At 33.5% G+C, this 19,474-nt stretch overlaps 2 protein-coding genes across 3 annotated transcripts; one reads left to right on the forward strand and one right to left on the reverse strand.

Annotated features, from left to right (window-relative positions):
• Nucleotides 1–567: 567 nt before the first annotated feature.
• On the forward strand, nt 568–12,560 carry LOC101258639 (uncharacterized). Of its 2 annotated transcripts, none has more exons than XM_004236015.5 (12): nt 568–1,031; nt 1,837–1,986; nt 2,537–2,698; nt 3,464–3,616; nt 3,732–3,884; nt 4,503–4,667; nt 4,804–4,983; nt 5,664–5,850; nt 5,968–6,178; nt 8,182–8,306; nt 11,992–12,036; nt 12,259–12,560. In XM_004236015.5, the coding sequence occupies exons 1-10, from the start codon at nt 875–877 to the stop codon at nt 8,290–8,292; spliced, it is 1,629 nt and encodes a 542-aa protein (XP_004236063.2). In that variant the 5' UTR covers nt 568–874; the 3' UTR covers nt 8,293–8,306; nt 11,992–12,036; nt 12,259–12,560. The 2 variants fall into 2 exon arrangements, with proteins under 2 accessions (XP_004236063.2, XP_010318867.2); XM_010320565.4 differs by having other exon boundaries at nt 655–956.
• A 2,640-nt stretch (nt 12,561–15,200) lies between these two features.
• On the reverse strand, nt 15,201–17,922 carry LOC101257849 (protein SPIRAL1-like 1). Its single transcript, XM_004236013.4, has 3 exons — nt 17,685–17,922; nt 16,108–16,390; nt 15,201–15,507 (listed from the first exon to the last, which is right to left on the reverse strand). The coding sequence occupies exons 2-3, from the start codon at nt 16,360–16,362 to the stop codon at nt 15,427–15,429; spliced, it is 336 nt and encodes a 111-aa protein (XP_004236061.1). The 5' UTR covers nt 16,363–16,390; nt 17,685–17,922; the 3' UTR covers nt 15,201–15,426.
• Nucleotides 17,923–19,474: the final 1,552 nt, after the last annotated feature.

Raw genomic sequence — 19,474 nt, forward strand, 5'->3', positions numbered from 1 at the left:
CACATAGTTTCCATTCACCTGAAAACTGCTTGACAAATTCTTTTCGTTGCTTTTACCGTACTTTCCTTCTTTTATTAACAAATTGTCACCTATTAATACAACGTCAATATTATTTCATTCCAAATTCAGAGCAATACCTATTGTATCCTCTTTAAATTCTACTCATTCACTCGCTATTACTTCATTGAGATTGTGAATACAAATACAATATTTACAATTTTTACTTCTCTATTATATTGTTCAATATGTACACAAATAATATTATTAATGTCGTCAATTCGAATAGATATCATGGTATCTTCTTTATTTTTTTCCAAAGAAAATAGTATTACTTTCAATAGTTAGACTAATAAATTACTTCTATCGTTGTTTCCAACATGCTAATATTAAAGACAAGTGATACGTAATTGTAACTCGTTCTTTAAACAACGGTTTACAGTTTCTAAAGCTCCTCATAAAATTTGTTGGAAAATCTATTGCCGATGAAAAATGACAGTTATCTAGACGCGAGATGATCCTAATCTCACCGTTAATATTATAAATAAATAAAAAAAAGCTCATAAGAATACACAATATGGCTCTCATATATAACTTCTCTTTATTAAACAATAGTCCCCAAAGTTAAGTATAATTTCTGCTCCTAGTACAGTGTCCGGGGACTATGACACTTGTTTGACGACCGTTTCTATTTTGCCTATTGCTGCATGTCATACAAATTACATTAAATCTCAGAAATTGGGCGATGAAACCAATTATTTTTAGTCAAAAATTAGCGTTACAAATACTCTCTTTATCATCTACTTTGCTGCACATTTTGTTTTCTTGAATTTTCGGTTTTTGATTTGATTACTGTGTTTCAGTTAACTTGTTAATCATGAGATGGGAAAGGGTGTCTGTACATGGAGGTGGTGGGCCTGGTAAAAAGTGGGGACACACCTGTAGCGCTGTCGTAGGAGGTAGACTTCTCTATGTCTTTGGTGGTTTTGGTGATGATAACAGGCATACTAATAAAGTTCACGTCTTTGACAATGGTGCGTTGTTTTTCTTGCGTTTTTGTATTCTTGTTCCTTGATTTTTCTTGAATTTCTTGTGTCAATTCTTGTTTTCTTGGGGCATTTATATGTTTGCTTCTTTAGGGTTTTCTTGTATGAATTTTTGTTTTCAAGATTTTGGGGTTTATGTTCTTGATGGTTTACAATTTCAGTGGTAGTTCTTGAAAGGGTTTCAAGAATTTCACATTTCTATTGCTTTCAATGATCAATGTGTGTTTTGAGTTCGTTTAGTTCTTGTTACTGATCTTCCTTTTGAACATTTGGGGTTTATGTTCTTTTGATGGTTTACAATTTCAGTGGTAGTTCTTGAAAGGGTTTCAAGAATTTCACATGTCCATTGCTTTCAATGATCAATGTGTTTTTTGAGTTCGTTTTGTTCTTGTTACTGATCTTCGTTTTGAAGATTTTGGGGTTTATGTTCTTGATGGTTCACATTTTCAGTGGTAGTTCATGAAAGGGTTTCAAGAATTTCACATTCCCATTGCTTTCAGTGATCAATGTGTGTTCTAGTTCGTTTAGTTCTTGTTACTGATCTTCGTTTTGAAGATTTTGGGGTTTATGTTCTTGATGGTTTGCAATTTCAGTGGTAGCACTTGAAAGGATTTCAAGAATTTCATATTCCCATTGCTGTTAATGATCAATGTGTGTATTGAGTTTGTTTAGTTCTTGCTACTGATCTTACTCATATTAACTTGAGGATACATATATATATGCAAGTTTTGTTGCATCAGTGATCGGAGAGAGGCTTTATAAATCTTAACTTACATTGTTCCGTTATTTTCAGTTAATAGAATTTGGAGTGAGCCAGTGACAAAGGGAACTTTGCCTTCACCAAGGGACAGCCACAGTTGTACAGCAGTTGGAGATAATTTGTTTGTGTTCGGGGGCACAAATGGGACAAATTCTCTTAACGATTTATACATTTTGGACACCTGTTAGTGCTTTTGATCTTAAGGATCTCTTTTGTTGCTTAATCTTTTAATAGTTGCATCTGTTGTATGTGTAAGCTAAATTAAAATTTTCAAATATTTCGAGGACAAACCCTTTAGAAATTACTTTTGTTGCTGCTTTGGCTGCATTCCTCTTTGTTGTTGTGTAGTAGAAATGTGGAGAAAAACAAAACAACTTTGTAAAAAAGAAAACCCATGAGATGCAGTGGCTACTAGGAAGTTATGCTGCACTATGTTCTAAGGGACCATCAATACTCCGGGTTTAGATCCAAGATAATTCTTTATTCCATAGATCAGGGGCTATTTATAAGATTTAGGGTGGTCTTTCATATCAGAAACAATAAAAAAGTTTCAAGATAACATGTTATTTATAAATGTGCAATGTTTTTCAGAGAGAGGATACCATGAAATGAAAAATGTTCTGTTCTTTCTCTTTGTTTGCATGTTGAAATTTAGCAGATATAAGGAATTCTATCAGTTGTTCCCAATGATTTACTCACTACCTAACAATTTGATGAATCTACATCCTTTTAGCTTCGAATACATGGATAGCACCCAGTCTAAGAGGTGATCCCCCTAATCCAAGGGAAGGCCACAGTGCAGCACTCATTGGTAAACGGCTTTTCATATTTGGCGGATGTGGCAACATTGATGGCACTGAAATATTCTATGATGACGTTTACGTACTGAATACAGGTTTGTCTCTGCGTATGTATTTTATTAAGGTGGTTAATGGTAGACTGCACTTGGCTAGTATGGTATGTGCAAGTATGGAGAACTTTTTCATTATGACTTGTGCATAACAACATGATGGTGTGAGCAACTTTTAAAACATAACTACTGAAGAAAATATGAGGGCATTGGGGATAGTGGGAATACAATTCTAACTTGTTTTATATATGGAAGAGGAAGTGAAGAAGTACATCATACATGAGTTCTCTAAGGAATTAACCACTAGCCTAACTACTTGCAAAAGAAATTTCCGTCGCTTAATAGTTCTTACTCTGAGAGGAAATCGGTAGTTGAGAAAATGATCTCTTCTGAGGTGAACTCAACTTATTATCCTATTGTGTTTTTCTACGGTTTGGCCTGGACTTCCATAAATGGACGTCTGTAGTTTGAAAATCCTCGTCTACGGCGGGGGGGGGGGGCTTTTATGGGTCAAGCTCGTCGCACGGGGCTTGCCTCCTGGGTGGTATGTGAGCTATTGCAAGGTCTCATACAGCTCTCAGTTTCTTTTTGATAAAGTTTATACGGTTTTGAACATATCATAGATATCATATAGTATACTTTATAAAAATGGGTATTTTTAATCTATATATTATCTCTCTCTCAGTCTATATATATACATGTGTGTGTGTCTGATAGAGAGAGAGAGAGAGGAAGGGGGGAAAGAAGCAAGTGATCCTTGATGGTGGCTATTGTATAAACAAGTTCTTTTAATACTTTGTCATTTTCCAGAGACACTTATGTGGAAACGCATTATGCCATCAGGCATTCCGCCAAGTAAACGCGAGAGCCATTCCTATTCATCTTGGAACAATAAGATCATTATCATAGGTGGTCAAGACACATCTAGCTTTTATCAGTCAGATGTTCATATACTTGACACAGGTATTTAAGAAACTCGTTCTTGAAGTTACATGTGAAAAAGTTAAAGTTGTATCGTAGTTATTTTTCTAGTACCAGGTCTACATTCTATGACTATTTTGGCATCCTGTTTCTATAGATACCCTGAGCTGGTCCAAGTTGAACACTAAGGGCCAGATTTTGCCACCGCGAGCTGGGCATACAACCATTTCATTGGGCAGGCACCTGTTTGTCTTTGGGGGTTTCGCTGATAACCAGAGCCTATTTGACGACGTTTACGTGCTTGATGTTGGTATGCTATTTGTTAGATCATATAACTTAAATTTTTTCCTATCAAAGAAAAATCAAACAGATGAAACTATTATACTGTGATGACTTCAGATAGAGCATTTGAGTAGGAAGAAATGCAATTACTTTTTCCTAAACCAAATATCCGGGCAAATGTTGGTCTAAATTTCTCTGTTGTGTCTGTCTTTGTCTGGAGAGGTCTCTTTATGTATGGGGTAACATAACATGTCTCTAAAACTTCAGTGCAAATTGCTCAACAATTTGGAGAAGTAGATCCAGTCTAGCAAACGACTAGAGAAATTGATTAATTTCGCTATCTTTCATACATTCAACTGTATGAATTTTGGTTTTAGCTCATCAAATTTGTATGGTCCCTCATTATCAAGGGGATACCTGTTAATAATAAAAATTATTATTCCATGATCATAGTGTTTTTATATTGTTGTGAAACTATAGCAAGTGATGATTGGTGGATCTTAGTTGGCATTCATCATTTAGAATTACAAAAGCTATGTAAGACTGAGAGTTTCTACGACTGTGTTGTTTGGTGTGATTGTTGTGTATTAAAGAGATACATGATATTCAATTGACTGTATGATGTATCTTCTGAATGTCTATACAGCTTCTGGTACATGGAGTGAGGTCGAGCTCACTGGTGAGGGCCCATCCCCCAGATTCTCAGTAGCTGGGGATTGTTTAGATCCACATGTGGGAGGTACTCTTGTATTGATAGGTGGTTGTAATAACACACTTCAACCCTTGGAGGACATGTATTATCTACAAACAGGTCTATCATCAAGTCCTCCAACAAACCCACATTAATTTTCATTGACTTCTACTTATTTCTGTTACACCATTTATTTAGAACTTTTTGATATCCCTTTGATAAATATCTGAATCTTGTTTTATGTTCGTATCACTAGGCATTGTTAGAGAGGATGAACGAGACGAAAGAAGGATAGCGAAATTGTCTTTGAGAAAGCAATTGAAGCTGAAATGCCAGAAGCAACAAGCTTCAGCTTCTCCCGGCGATAATTCTTTTGAACGATTTGATAATAACGCTAATGTTCATCATCAAATGCCTGTGAACTATACACAGCCAAGTGAGTAACTTTTTCATATCCTGTTGATTTTAATTTGAAATTTCCCTCCTTGTACTTCCTGAGATTCGTCTTACTGAAGCTGCTCCTTGTTTGTGCATCTATGATTACTTTTATCTTTTTCAATATGATTTCTTTAATTATTTGTGGCCAGCCATTCCTTAATCATTTTATTTTGACAAAATGTTTGGTAAGAGGAGACCTTAAAAAAATGAGGAGACCTTAAAGACTGGAATAACTTGAGAGAGGATTAGATTATAATTCATAAAGCAAGCCTCCATGTGGATACATACATACACTAGGCAGAGAGGGGTAAGGCTGCATAGGCGCCACCTTTCCCAGATCTCACTTGTGGGATCACACTGGATATGTTGTTGTATATATATATATACAATACACCGACACAAAAATATTTCTTGTTATTTCTTTGCTCTAAGTTATGGGCAAAGTTTAATATGGTTGAGAGAGTAGATACTGAACATGTTCACTTTTCTCTTGAGTTTTTTTTCCAGGAAAAATAAAGTGTCCTAGCATGTCATATATTGTCTGATAAATAGTATTGTATCTTTTTGTGTACTTTGTACAAGTGATAGTGTGTAGTGCATCTAATGCTTGAAGCAGGGAAATATTGGTGTCACAGTTGTTTTGAACTGACTTCTGAAGGTGCATTGGTATTGTGACAGGTCGACATAATGTTTATTCAAATGAATACCAGACTCCTCTGAGGACGAAGACATTTCAAGCCATGGTCACAAAGAGTTTTCCAAATGGCTATACCGTTGAAACTGTTATTGATGGAAAACCCCTTCGTGGATTAGTATTTTCCTCCAAACCAAGACCTGAACAGACTCCCTGTAATGATCCTATCAGGTGCATGATGATCTGATTTTCTAATTTTGATAGATAAGTGTAGCAGAATTTCTGTATTATTAAAATTTTGGTTCACTTATTGCCTTATGGATGATGTTAACCTAAATTCAAAATTAGGAATATGGGAAATGGTGAAACTGATAGAGAAAAGCAGAATGGCGACCATAATTCTGTTAGAGAAGCTACAAGACCTTCAGAAACCAATGTGAGCGACTTCCAGCAAGCAGATATCTTAGGTGGGAATTCTATCAGAAATGAGCCTCCAGTTGGAGGTGCTACAGCTCAAATGGAGAGTCCGTTGACCTCTTATGCTCCACCTGCCCATGAGGTTATACCTTCTTTCTTTGGAATAAATTGTTTAATTGTGCTATACCTATCTTACAGAAGAATTTGTACTAGTTCCAGCTTGGTTGCACAAGAATACAGAATCTCCTTTCTCATTGGTTTGTACAGATCATTATTCTTATTGCACCTTGCAGCGTCTCCTATATTATGGAATTAATTTAACATTTGACGTGGCAACCATGCGTGATTGCAGCTTATAAAACAATTTTAGGGCTTGCCACTTCCATTAAAAAAAATTCTATCTTCATCCTCTTGAAATTACATGAGAAATTTGTGATGACCATTAGACTGTATCGCAATAATTCTATATACAAAGCATATAAGTTGGCAACATATCTGGATTATTTCAAGTTTGATTAATGAGTTAGGCTTTTATGACCAAGCTCTGATGTATTTTCTTCTCGGCAATTTGAGACATCAATCCACATGCAGCAGTCTTCTTCAATCACATACTTAAGTTTGCTTCTAGCCTATAAAACTACACCTCAGTCCCAAACAAGTTGAACTCGGCTTTGTGAATCCTCACATGTCCATTCAAGCTCAACTCATCTCATCATCATACCAAATAAAAATAGAAGTGAAAAATAAGTTCGATACAAACAAATAATAACAACAGTGATAATATTAAAAGTTCTCTAGCAAGACGAAAACCTATGTCAACTAGTAGACAATCACCTATATGGATATTTTTCTTTGCCCTATCATTATCTATATCTTTATTGATTCCAAGAATTTGTAGGTCTTTCGAGACAGCCTCCTTCAATGTGATTTTAGGTCTGCAGTGTCCCTTTGTAATACCTTCATACGCCATAGTTTCACACTACTGACCTGTGCATCTGTAGGTCGATGCATACCTACAAGATATGACCAAACCATCTCAAGTGACACTCTCTCATTTTATCCTCAATGTGCTACTTGCGTCCTTTGGCATATTCATTTTTAATCTTATTCTATCCTGTGACCAGTTGACTGCTCATCCATCTTAGCATCACATTACTGCAACACTCATCTTATGGATATGTTGAACTATAGTGGGCCCAATATTCATTACATATGACGTTGTTGGTCTTATAGCTGTTTTGTAAAACTTAGTTACACCTAGGTAGGCATCCTTTTATCACATAACACTCCGATAACACTCCATTTCAACCATCCGATTTTAAGTCTATTAGGATCAACTTTATCTTTCATTCCGTTCTCTTGAAACTATGAAACCTAGATATCTGAATTGTTTGCATTTTGGCCTCATGTATAGTTATCTTAATACTGTTACTCTGTAAAGTGCTTCTCTATCGTTAAATTTTTTTGATCGACACCCTTGCTGATTTCTTTAACTAACTTATATTCCATGTTACAAGGAGTTACATAAGAAATATAGGATTGTTTTTCTCTATATCAATCCTTTGATAAAACACTCGAATCGAGTAAGGAAGGAGGGCTTGAGTTGATATTCAAAAGAGTTTGTCCTGGTGTGCTGCTTCTTTCTTGCCACAACTTATTGAGTCAAAAACTTCTCTATTCTATTTGTTTAGTTCATATTCAACTTTCTTTAGTGGCATTAGACATTCATTTATATTTCTTTAAATCCAGAGTGACATGTGTCAAAAAACAACATCAGCAAATTACATGCACCAGTGTTCAAGCTTTTGGTTCTCTCTCTTCAAAGAAGTCGTTTTCCACTCTCTCTCTGCAGTAATGTGAAACAAAAAAGGAAGCATTTCTTTCAAGTTACGAATTTTAAAGTTCTGATTTCGTTTCTAACCTCCACGTCTCTTTTCCTTTTATAACTAGCCTTATGAGTACCTGCTCTACAACGGGGGTTGGTTTTTAAGTGACCAAAGAATTATAATTATCATTGGAGCTACATGTCTCCCTTTGCTGCTGGTTTCTTGTATTGCGTGATTTACCATGTCTCTTTATTAGCAAAATGGGTTATTTCTGTACTTTCACTTTGACATGATTTCTGATGAAGTGCCTCTATAGCAGGTTCGTAATGTGTCCGATGTTGTGAATTTGGGAAGTGGTATGCTTACTGATGCAGTCGATGGTGGTACTAAGGTGTCTAAGGAGAATTCTTCTGCAACTAATGACTCTTGAATCCTTTATTTAAGGTACATGTTGTATTCCCATGCTTGTCTTGTAAGTTTTGATTTCTTGATAAAGAAAGAAGTGATACAATTGTTTGAATTTAGAAAAATACCATTATAATCCTGCGCTGTTAATTTTCAACTTCATATGTAGTAAAAGACAAAATGTTACTGATTTTACTTCTATCTTGTTTTTAACATTAGTGTTTTGTATATGAAATTATTCTTTCAATCACTCAGTTTACTGAAGGAACTGTTGATGGTTAGTTTGAAATATTTCCTTGTTATAGGATCCGGAACAATGTTCTTTTTTATTTGAACTTGGCTTTTTCATTAAGACATCTTCACTCATTTTCGTCAAGTTTTATGGCCTCTGTTTTTATGCATTATCATTAAGGAGATGCATATACTAGTTCATGTAATCAATGCGACTCCTTTTTGTTGGGCTCTGTAGGGAGAAATAATTTACTGATGTAACCTGCTGTGAAGTACCCCCCAGCATATTAAGCCTATCAGTTAATGGTGAATCCAGACAGTTTTCATGTTGTTTGTCAATATTAGGAGGATACGCGTTTAGTTATAATATTCTTGTTGGCTAACCAATTTTCTCTAATCAAAAACAAAAAGAGAGAAATTCAAAGTTGGTGTTCAGAGGGAGATAAATTTGAGAATAAAATCTCAAATTAAGTGCTAGGAAGTAGAACCCTCATTGATCTTAGTATTAAAAAATTAACGGATGAAAGCTAATTATGATATTAATAGAGTCAGTTCAAGAACTTATGACAGTGATCTAGACCTCTATTTCTCTGTTTCTAAGTAATTAGTGGCAATAGGTAGTGTGAGAAATATAGGAGAAAATTTTATTGAATTATTATCTACATAACTACATTAAGTATTATATACACTACATGACAATTCTTCTCCTAGTAGAATATTATATACAAATCATATTCCTATTTCTATTCTAGGACTCCCTCTCAAGCTAGTGCAGATAAGTCATATGTATCGAGCTTGCTACAAATGTAATTAATATGAGTCCCAGTGAGGGGCCTGCTGAAAATATATGCAAGCTGCTATGATACTATGTAGAAATGTCCATTGATTTAACTTAACCCCCATAGCTATCTCATGAGGTGAGGATTGTCTAAGTCCATAAAAACTAACCACCATTCCATTTCCCAGCCAATGTGATACTCTAACCCACTCTAACAATTAGTACAAGTTTAACTGTCATTTTTAATTTATGAAGAAGAACCAAGATATCTTGTTAAAACATCAATATTACCTTCTAAGAAGAATTTTTCTAATCTTAAGTAGCCAACATGCAAAGGTTAAAGAAGAGAAACTCTTGAATAATATTAGCATAATGTTGTTAAAAAGAACAAAATTCACCCCTATGTATAGGGGAAACCTATCCCAAATAACATGGAGTTTGAATCCTACGCTTTTGGAAATATAACGGATTGTAAAAATCTAACAAGGAAACCTTAAACTAGGAAAAAAAGTAAATTGATGTCACACTTGATCTCTACCTAACAGGAAAGGAAAAAGTGTCCAATTCTTAACCAAAAAGACATGCCTATTTTGCTGCAACTTGGGCGTGAATTGGAGCCCCAAAACTCTGTGATTCTAACGGAAGCCTCTCTAACTCTATAAGGTAGGGGTAAGATTTGCATACATACTACCCTCTCCAAACCCCACTTGTGGGATTACACTGGGCACGTTGTTATTCTCAGCCCTTTTGGGCAGAAATTTCAGCCTTCTTTCTTGGGCTCCATCTGGGGCCCTTCTCTTGGTTTATGTAGGCCATTTTCTTCCTCTTAGATTTGAACTTGCACCATGAAAAACTTGTAGCATTAGGCCCACTCTTTGCCATATTTCTTGGGCTCATCTTCCACGATAAACACCATCTCAAATCTTGATCGCTCTCTAGCTACCAAAGCTTTATCCAAGCTCTTTAATGTAAATATGTCACCATGGATGCTACCATTGTCTCTACATTAGATAAGTCTACAGTACATGAGTTCAGCAACCCTTTCCTTTTGTGGCCCCAGTTCATTAGTATGCTTATTGTGGCATGAAGATGAAGTTGACTTTCCTCTGTAAGAACACATATGCACTAAGATCTACTCCGGTACTCTAAAATCTGAATCCAATTCTTCAGCGTAAAACTTTCTCATGCCATATGTGAACAGTGTTGTCTATGGTTCATCTTAAATTCAAGCCCATGAACTGATGGTCTTTGTTTCCTTACCCCATCTTCCATGGGTAGATCAGTAGACAAAGATGTAGGATAATCTGGCGACAGCAGAACTAGATGGTGCTAGTTCCTTGAAGCACAAATGGGGACGTCATAGCTTATCTACCTTAGAGACAATTAAGATAAAATGTGTCAGACTCATAGCATAGCAGACAACTATTATTATGACAGGATATGATTCTATTCTCTAGAATCTCAGCTAGCTGCTCCCTCCACAGGGGGATAATATTGGCGGTCCCTCTTTCAATTCTAGTGACGTTTGCATGTTTCTAGCATTTAGATCTTGTCACAAATTGCATGGCAGTGGAATTTTCTGGTTCTGTCTGAATCAAGCGAATTAGTGTCCCTTATACAGTAGTAGGTTATTTCCATTTAAATTGCTTAAGCTTCTCCTTCTTTTCATCTGATGCAAAAGTAGTGTATTCACGTTTTGCTCATTTGAAATCTTCCCTTACCTGGAATCCGATCTCATGAGATTTTCAATAGTCAACATCACACAATGTTGTTAGTCTCCAAATCTCAGTAATAATTTCTGTTGACTTGTTAAATTTGTTAATGTGGAAGAATTTCTTATTAATATAAAATGTCTGAAAGGCTTTTGGTTATTTTTGTTTTTACTTTTTGATAAGTTTTGTATTGTCTACAAAGATTAATGAAAATATTGATGTGTCTCATTGTTGAGAGATTGAGTGTGTGCCTTGCACGTATGCAATAGATCAACTATAACAATTATTATTTTAGAAAATTTAGTCTAGAAAAAAAAAGATTAAGAAATGAATAGATTTTTGAAATTTAGAAACGTTAGAACAATAATTCAAAGTCTGAGTATGAATTCAAACTTGCTTAGGATTTGGTATTTATTTAATTCATGTCTAAATAGGATTTGTAGTCTAAATAATATAGGAATAGGTTTTCTAGTCTTTAACTAAATTAGGTTTTGCAAATATATAGAGGTGTTGCTAGCTACTTCCTGTTGTGAGAAGTAGAATGTAGAACAACATTCAGAGATTTGAGTTTATGACCATTTGTATTGTTACCCATTATGTGTTAATTTCACCAAGTTCCAGTTATCTGTTGGCTCTTGCAATATCTTACGTAGTCTGCTGAGGCAAATATGCCTTAGAAAAGCATAAAAATGCTGCTATTTTCTTCGCTAAAATAACTGAAAACACTTTCTAATGGATACTTACATATGATAAGGGACCTTGATTTTCATGGGAGTAAGATAACATGGTTTCTACCGGTCAGCATCTCCATCTCTGTTGGTTTCCCTTGGGATAGGAGCTTGGCTACGTGATTTAGCTCTAATCTTTGCTTTGACGTCCTCTTCCTGATAATTTATCATTTATTTAAATTGTTGGCAGCACTACATGTTGTACTTGTACCTAAAAGATAAGAACATGAATTGCGACATTGAATTGATTACTGTTCCATTTTTGGTGTCAACAGAATCAAACAGCTTGGAAAAAGATTTTCTCAATCAAATTATTTGAGGTAATTTTACTACTATACATTTAATATAAAGATGTATTATGTCTAAAGATAGACACAATTAAGTATGGATTGCCAATGTTAAGACTTGAAGATGCTTGTTCCCAGACTTCTTATGTTAGAAGTATTAGTTATGTTTCTGTAACAGTGGCATTTCTCATAAAAAAAACTTGGTGCTTATTATTTTAGATTCTCAGTTCATTTTTGCTTTATTGGTTTTCGCAGATAAGAATCAATGTAACACCGATTAGCCTTGTGCAATTTTATGGAGATGGCGGAGGGAATTAATTCACTTCATCTCTACAGTCTGCTTGAGGATATTATAGTTTCATTTTCCTTAGGTTTGATATTTCTGGGTAAAGATTCCCAATGAATTTATATGAAAAAAAAAAAATCATATCGACTGCGGTGTTGTGGTCACCAGCTTAGCTAATAGTAGAAGCTTTAGTGAAATTCAAGGAGACAACTTTACTAATCACCTGTTAAACTGTTTTTAATTAACTATGAAGTGCTTATCTGCCTCCCTAGCCTCTTTTCATTATCAATTTTTTGCAGCTTCTACTTCTGAAAGTGTATGGTATACACTTTCTGGTTTGGTCTGATTTTGGGTGAGTTATTTGGAGATTTTTGGGGTCCAGTTACGATAACTTTGGATGTGTAGAATGAATGCAGATTGAAATGTGACTTGGAACATTTTCTTGTGTCATGGTTAGGGTTTATTAGTTTGTTTCTGTTTTTCTTTAGTGACATATTCAAGGGAAGATATTGTAAGTAGTGTACGTTATTCACGAATGATATAATATTGATCAAAAGAGATCGTCAATGATTAGTTGTAAAGTTTGGAAATAGAACATAGATTTTAAAGGTTTTAGGCCGGGTGAGACTTATGTATAGAAATATTTGTAGAGTGAGTTTAGCGATACGTGTGTGAAGTGAAGATCGATACACAAGTCGAGGAGTCTTCAAGTATGTTGGGTCTATAACCAAGAAAACATGAATATTGAATATGATGTTGTATATTGTATTTGGAACAAAATGGAAGCTCGTGTTTGAAGTATCGAGTGATTAAAATGTGTCATCAAGGCTTAGAGATAAGTTTTTAACATATAGACGTGCATTTATACATGGGTGGATATTAGAGTTTTGATAATTATTGCTGAAATTTGTTTTTTAATTTTTTCTTATTTATGCTTACTCCTTAGCATAGTATATATATCAATAACTAGTATTTTTCATCTTGTTTTATATATATAAAAAAAAGTTATATAGATTACTAAATAAATGAAAAATATCATGATTTTACGGGGGAAAAATGGACAAAGGTTGATAATGTGATAAAATAGATCTTCAGATAAGTTAATTAGAATAAAGAGAAAAATGTTTTTTTTTTAAATTCCAAAAACTAAGGGAGAGTTTGATTTTAGACACAAATGTGTATTTGTAGTTTCGATTTCTATAGTATTTTACTCAATATTTTAAATCTTCGATTAAATTAAACTTATGATTTTCATTCTTTTAAGAGGTTAATACTAGAAGTTAAAATTTTACAAAACTATAAATTTTAAACGGAAAATAAGTCACTTTTCGTTCACTTAATATAAATTAGGGTCGTTCCATTGTAATGAATTAGTTCATAAATTTAGAAAGAAAAAAAAAGAATTGGCCAGAATTTGGTCATAATGGTAAAATAACATAGTTTACACTTTTTACAGTGTTATTTTATTTTTTAAAATATTTTTATCTTTTCAATTAATACTTTTTAATTAAAAATGAGAAAAAGATTAGTTTATTTTAAAATAAAAAAATATTATAAACTTTTTAAATTTTGGCCAAATTCTGACCAAATTTGGCCATTTAGGACTACCCTCATAGTTTGGGAAATATCGTATTTTAAGGAGTTTTTTGAATCATGAAATAAGAATTCAGAATTTTCTTGATTTTTTCGATTGTATTAGTTCATGATTTATTTAAAATATGTGTCGATTTCTGTTTGAACAGATTTTGTGGGTCTATTCGAGAAGACCTAGTAAATGATACTCATAACTTTTCATAGGCATATATGTATATATATATTGAAATTTATGGTTCACGAATCATAAACTCATGACTATTTTCAACTTTTCATGTATATTAATTCATGAACTTTCTGAAACATGTGTGATTGATTTTGGTTGAGCTCAAATTTTGTGGGTTCATTCTTGATGATCTAATAAATGATACTCATAGTTTCTCAAGGACAAAATCACTTTTAGAGTTTGTGGATCACGAAACAGAAAATACAAAAATATTTTGACCTTTCAAGTGCACAAACACATGTTTTTCTTGAAATATGAGTGACCGGCTCTGATTGTGCTAAAAATTTATTGGTTCATCTATGACGACCTAGTAAGTGATACTAATCGACTCTGTTTAAACTTCAGTTTTCTGAAATAATTCGTAACGATCTAATAAATGATGCTCATAATTTTTCAGGGATATACATTACTTTTTTTTAGAGTTTATGTCACAAAACAAAAGTTTAAAATTATCTAAATTGTTTGTGTATATTAGTTTATAAATTTTTCAAAAAATGCATGATTAACTAAATTTAAGCTCGAACTATCCATATTTTTTGTACAAAAAAGTCATTTAGTTATTGTTAAAGATGTTTTGGTACGTCACAACTCTAAATTTATTTATTTTCACAAAACAAACTTATTTTTGAAATTTATTATATTCGTCGAAATGGCTAAATTTTAAGCCCTTCCATACATTTTTATATCGGAGGAAGTTATAGTAATGATTCGGTGATGTTATGTTAGAATCTAGACTATAGTCGATCTAATACAGTATGTGGTTGGGAACTTCGATGTAACATTGTTAGATATATTTAAATATAAGTCGACAAACTCTCAAAGAAGACCACAAAAACGAAAGCATTAAAACCCAATTTAAATGATTAGATTCAATTCTAATATTTGAAAAAAAAACACTAAATTGATTTAAAACTAACCCAAGTAAAAACATGATACCCAAGTTCCAAGGCTGGCTGTGGTCTGTGAATATAGAATTTTTTGGACTGAGAAATAGTAAGAACTTAAAAATGCTTTCTCTCGTAATAATAATGGCCATTCAATGTTATCTAAAAATGAAAGTCATGCTAGAATCATTGCATCCTAGAACAACAGTAGCACACGAACTAAAACTTGATTTCCTTAACCAGGCATTGAGGATAGTTCACAGTTGAAGCTTTGGGTATATATCCCAACAGTGAATAGGAAAGGATGATCATATTACAATTGGATCATCTGAATGCCGAGACTGGTTCTCCAGACACAAAATAAACCAACATAGAGTAACAGCAGTCTCATTGTTTTTTCATGACTACACAGTTTCATCTTTGGACAGAAGGAACTAGTTCTTGCCATCGCCAAACAGGTAACCAAGGGAAGATCCACCACCTGGTGCTGCATGCACTTTGGTAGATGGGCGATCCTGAAAAGACACAAGATTCAAACATTTAATTGACAAGACAATATTACCCTGTGAAATAGACAAGAAAAAGGGAATAAGATGTGAAAGAATTAGCATATGCTACTGAGCTAGATAAAGAATGGAAAAGAACATCTCCAGAACAGGATCGTTCAGTTCACATATCCCCTCCCAAAAGTTGGTAAAATGTTTATGATGGCAAAATCCCAGGTGATTGGAAAACAGAAGTTGCTACAAACAGAAATGTGATGTGACAGAATCAAGAAGCATGTTGTACTGAACTAAATAACTATTGGAAAAGAACTTCCTTCAGAACTTTTTAGATGTTATTATCCGCAATTTTACTCCTGGAGCAGCAAGAACTGAAGGAGGTGATAGAATCAAGAATGCAAGAAGCTGTAGTACTGAACTAAATAGAGAATGGAAAAGAAATTTCTTCATTAAAGAATCTGCTTCTATGTAAAGTTCACCTTCTGAAAGCAGTCATTTCAAAAACTAATTCATTTGACAATCATAAAGAAAGAACCAATGAGTAGGAGGGGATAAGTGATCTGCAAGTTCATTGTAAAATCGACTTTGAAAGAAAGCTGATCTGCATCTTACCGTGAGGAAATTCCCAGTGTTCTGTCCATCTGCACGGAAATAGTTATTGGAATTGCGCCCCTGGATGCCAGCTGGAATCTGCTTATTAACATTTGGAGCTGGTGCAGTTGCAGTAGGCTTCTGTGGATCGCTTGTAGTAGGTCCTTGATTCTGTGGAGCTTCTACCTTGTTGTTAGTAGGCTTTGGAGGCTCACCATCTCCAAAGAGGTAACCTAGGGAACTCTGTCCTCCACCACTGCTGACTCCACGACCCATGATCTCTCAAACTTTTAATTGATTGATTCTGCTCAAAGCAGCAGTACACAATGTCAGAAAAACTTAGATGACATTGTAAACAAAGAGTATGAAGTACAAATAAGCTCTACAATCCACTGCAGTATACCTCATAAAGATAAACTACAATATGTGTGAGTGAAACGAACTACTAACAGTATCACATATGGAACCTTATAGTTTAAATGAATTTCCTCCTGGTGAAAGTTGAGAGAAACTTATATAGAGATTACAAGAACATTATACATTTCAAATGCAAAACTTCAGTCTATATAACTTCTTCTTCCCACTTCAGTATATAACTTGCCTTTCCCATGAACCACCCTATAATAAACTAACCATATCTTATTGAGAAATCACAAAGGTAATTCAGAACTTCTTTTTTATTAGTACAAAGGCAATGCAGAACTTGGTAACATGTGACTACAATGTGGTATAATATTAAGACTGGCATACATATTTTCTGACTAGACACACATACATATAAGTTTGTCCTATTCAGATCAATCAACATATATACACAATAATGAAATAGCTGCAGACGTAGATTTCAAATCTATCTGGATCTGTGATATTAGAAGTCCAAAGCTCTGTATCCATTTAGACCAATTACACGCATGTTACACAATTATCTTTTCTTTCTTTGAGCCAGATTTAATATTACTATTATTGACTCGTCCATCTACTGAAACCAGATAACATCTCTCAATTAGCAAGCAAACCTTGCAACCAAGTAAATAGAGTAATACACTCAAAACTTAGACAAAAACACAATCTCCAGCCCAATATAGCATATCAATTGCAAAAGCAACATCAGATTAGTGGATATACATGTGCAGTAATTGTTAAATCATCCAGAATGAAACATAACAAACTAAAGCTACTCTAGCAACAACTGTCGGATCAAATATTTGATTAGTTCTATCAAACTTGTCAGTTTCTTCTAATTCCTTCAGATAACACTTAGAATTTCATCGGTAACACGGAAAGCCAACGAATCAGCAGTATACACTGCACACAGATATATCGATGCATGTTAATCAACAACACATAAAACAGATAATCATGAGCACCGTGGATGCAAATCAAAATCGCGAAAACTTCATCATCATGTATATCAGCAGCATTCTATAAACTCAGATCCGAAACCATGATAATTATGAAAAAAAATGATGCATAGATTCTAAACCAAAACGCCGATCCAGAGAAGACGAACTACAACAACAACGGGATTCGACATTCAAAAAATAAAAAAATGAGATTCAGACTCAGTAAGAGCAAAACGAGAGAGCGGCATCATGTACCTGAGGAGTTCGGATCAGATCTGTTGAGAGAAATTGATCGAAGAGCAGTAGGGCTTTATAGGTACAACTAACGGCACGCACAGCAACGGAAGGGATATGAAAATATCTGAAACACTATTCGGTGTAGTGGGTGCCTGCTTGCATGGCTGGACTTAGTGGACTGTTGTGCAAATAATAACGGGATATTACGAGGTCGGTTTCGTAATTTTTATGAACTTTTAAATTTTCTTTTCGACCCTGTCTTTTCAGCTTTATGTAGTTCATATTTGGAATATTTTGAGGTTACAAACTTACAATTATGGGTGAATAAGAAAAACGGAAGGTAAATAAAGGTCATTACAATCATATATAAATTTCATAAATTTATCTAGTATATATTAATCAAATATTTTTTTAAAAGAAAAACTAAGAATCACAAATAAGGGATAGAAACAAAATCATTTTTATCGATCCTAGAAATCAATACATTAAATTATTTATGGTATCTAAAGCAAGAATTAACATAAAAATTGCAATGTAAATTATAACAAGAAGATATATTCATACCCCTCTGTTCATATTTATTCATCAAATAATTTTGATTTACTAATTTTTTATTTCACTTGTTATTTATGACAAAAATTAAATAAAAATAATTTTTTTCTATTATATTCTTATTTTATTAAATTGAGTAAATATCTTTAAAAATATATATTTGAAACTCTATAGATAGAAAAGATAAAATAATAAACATTATGTCAACATTTGATGAATAAAAGGGGTGGGAGAAAGTATTTAAGTGTGTTCGTTCCTAAAATATTGTAATCAATTTCGATAAGATAATTAAGGTAATATATTTTCAAAAGATATCTATATAAATATATGATTTCATTAATATCATAAATTAATAACTTTTTAAAGTATAAATATGTGTAAGACAATTTAGTGAAATATGATTAAATTGTGTTATGTTTTTTCTTAAAATTTAAATATAGTTGAAGCTCATTTCTAACTTTTCTTATTGTATCCAAGAGCTCTGGTGTTGTCTTTTCGAAGTGCACCATAAAATTGTGAAAAGTTCTAGATGCGATAAGTGTTTCCTTACGCGTATCTGGTTCCAAATGTACAATATCATCTTTAACTTCATCATCAACATTGCTTTTTTCGATTGTATCCACAATTTCTTCTAAACTTCTAGACCTCTATACAAGTATTACTTTCACTCGGATAATCCAAACAGGTTATAGACATTCATTTTACTATGGTAACCGAGATCATTAATCACGATCTCAAGTTCATGAATAACGTTTTCACAAGTAGGTTCATTAAGATCCTTTGAGATTGCATCGCCCGAACGATTTTTATAGTATTGAAAACAATTTGCTATTGTCTCTTGTTAAACATTTTTTGTTCAAACAAAGTGCATAATTGATAGCATCCAAAACATTGACCTTTGTTGGATCATTTTGTCCCACTCCATAGTCTTCTTTTATCCTACGATAAATTATGTTCGATAATATATCTTGAAAACTTTTATTATTACAACATCTCAACATTGAAATTAATAAGTTACTAACGATTTTGATGTATTCGTTATATTCTTTTTTATGTGAAATCGATGAATATGATACATAAATTAGTAAGATATAATGATTTTGAGATAATCAAATTAACCTTCATCAAATCTCAAACTATTATTTAAATTAATAAATATTAATTTATCAATTGAAAAATATTTTTTTAAAATAATAAAATTTAATGCTATATTAGTTTATAGAGGTTTAACTATGCTAATTAACGGGTTAATTATC

The sequence above is a fragment of the Solanum lycopersicum genome, chromosome 3, assembly GCF_036512215.1.
Source record: "Solanum lycopersicum chromosome 3, SLM_r2.1".
Classification (NCBI taxonomy): Eukaryota; Viridiplantae; Streptophyta; class Magnoliopsida; order Solanales; family Solanaceae; genus Solanum; species Solanum lycopersicum.

Bases quoted from the DNA above. Each gene is read 5' to 3' on its own strand.
- LOC101258639 (XM_004236015.5), top strand. From the start codon at position 875: ATGAGATGGGAAAGGGTGTCTGTACATGGAGGTGGTGGGCCTGGTAAA. The intron at 4,668-4,803 runs GTCTATCATCAA...TCGTATCACTAG, and splicing joins CATGTATTATCTACAAACAG to GCATTGTTAGAGAGGATGAA. The intron at 6,179-8,181 runs GTTATACCTTCT...CCTCTATAGCAG, and splicing joins ATGCTCCACCTGCCCATGAG to GTTCGTAATGTGTCCGATGT.
- LOC101257849 (XM_004236013.4), bottom strand. From the start codon at position 16,362: ATGGGTCGTGGAGTCAGCAGTGGTGGAGGACAGAGTTCCCTAGGTTAC. The intron at 15,508-16,107 runs GTAAGATGCAGA...GTGTCTTTTCAG, and splicing joins ACACTGGGAATTTCCTCACG to GATCGCCCATCTACCAAAGT.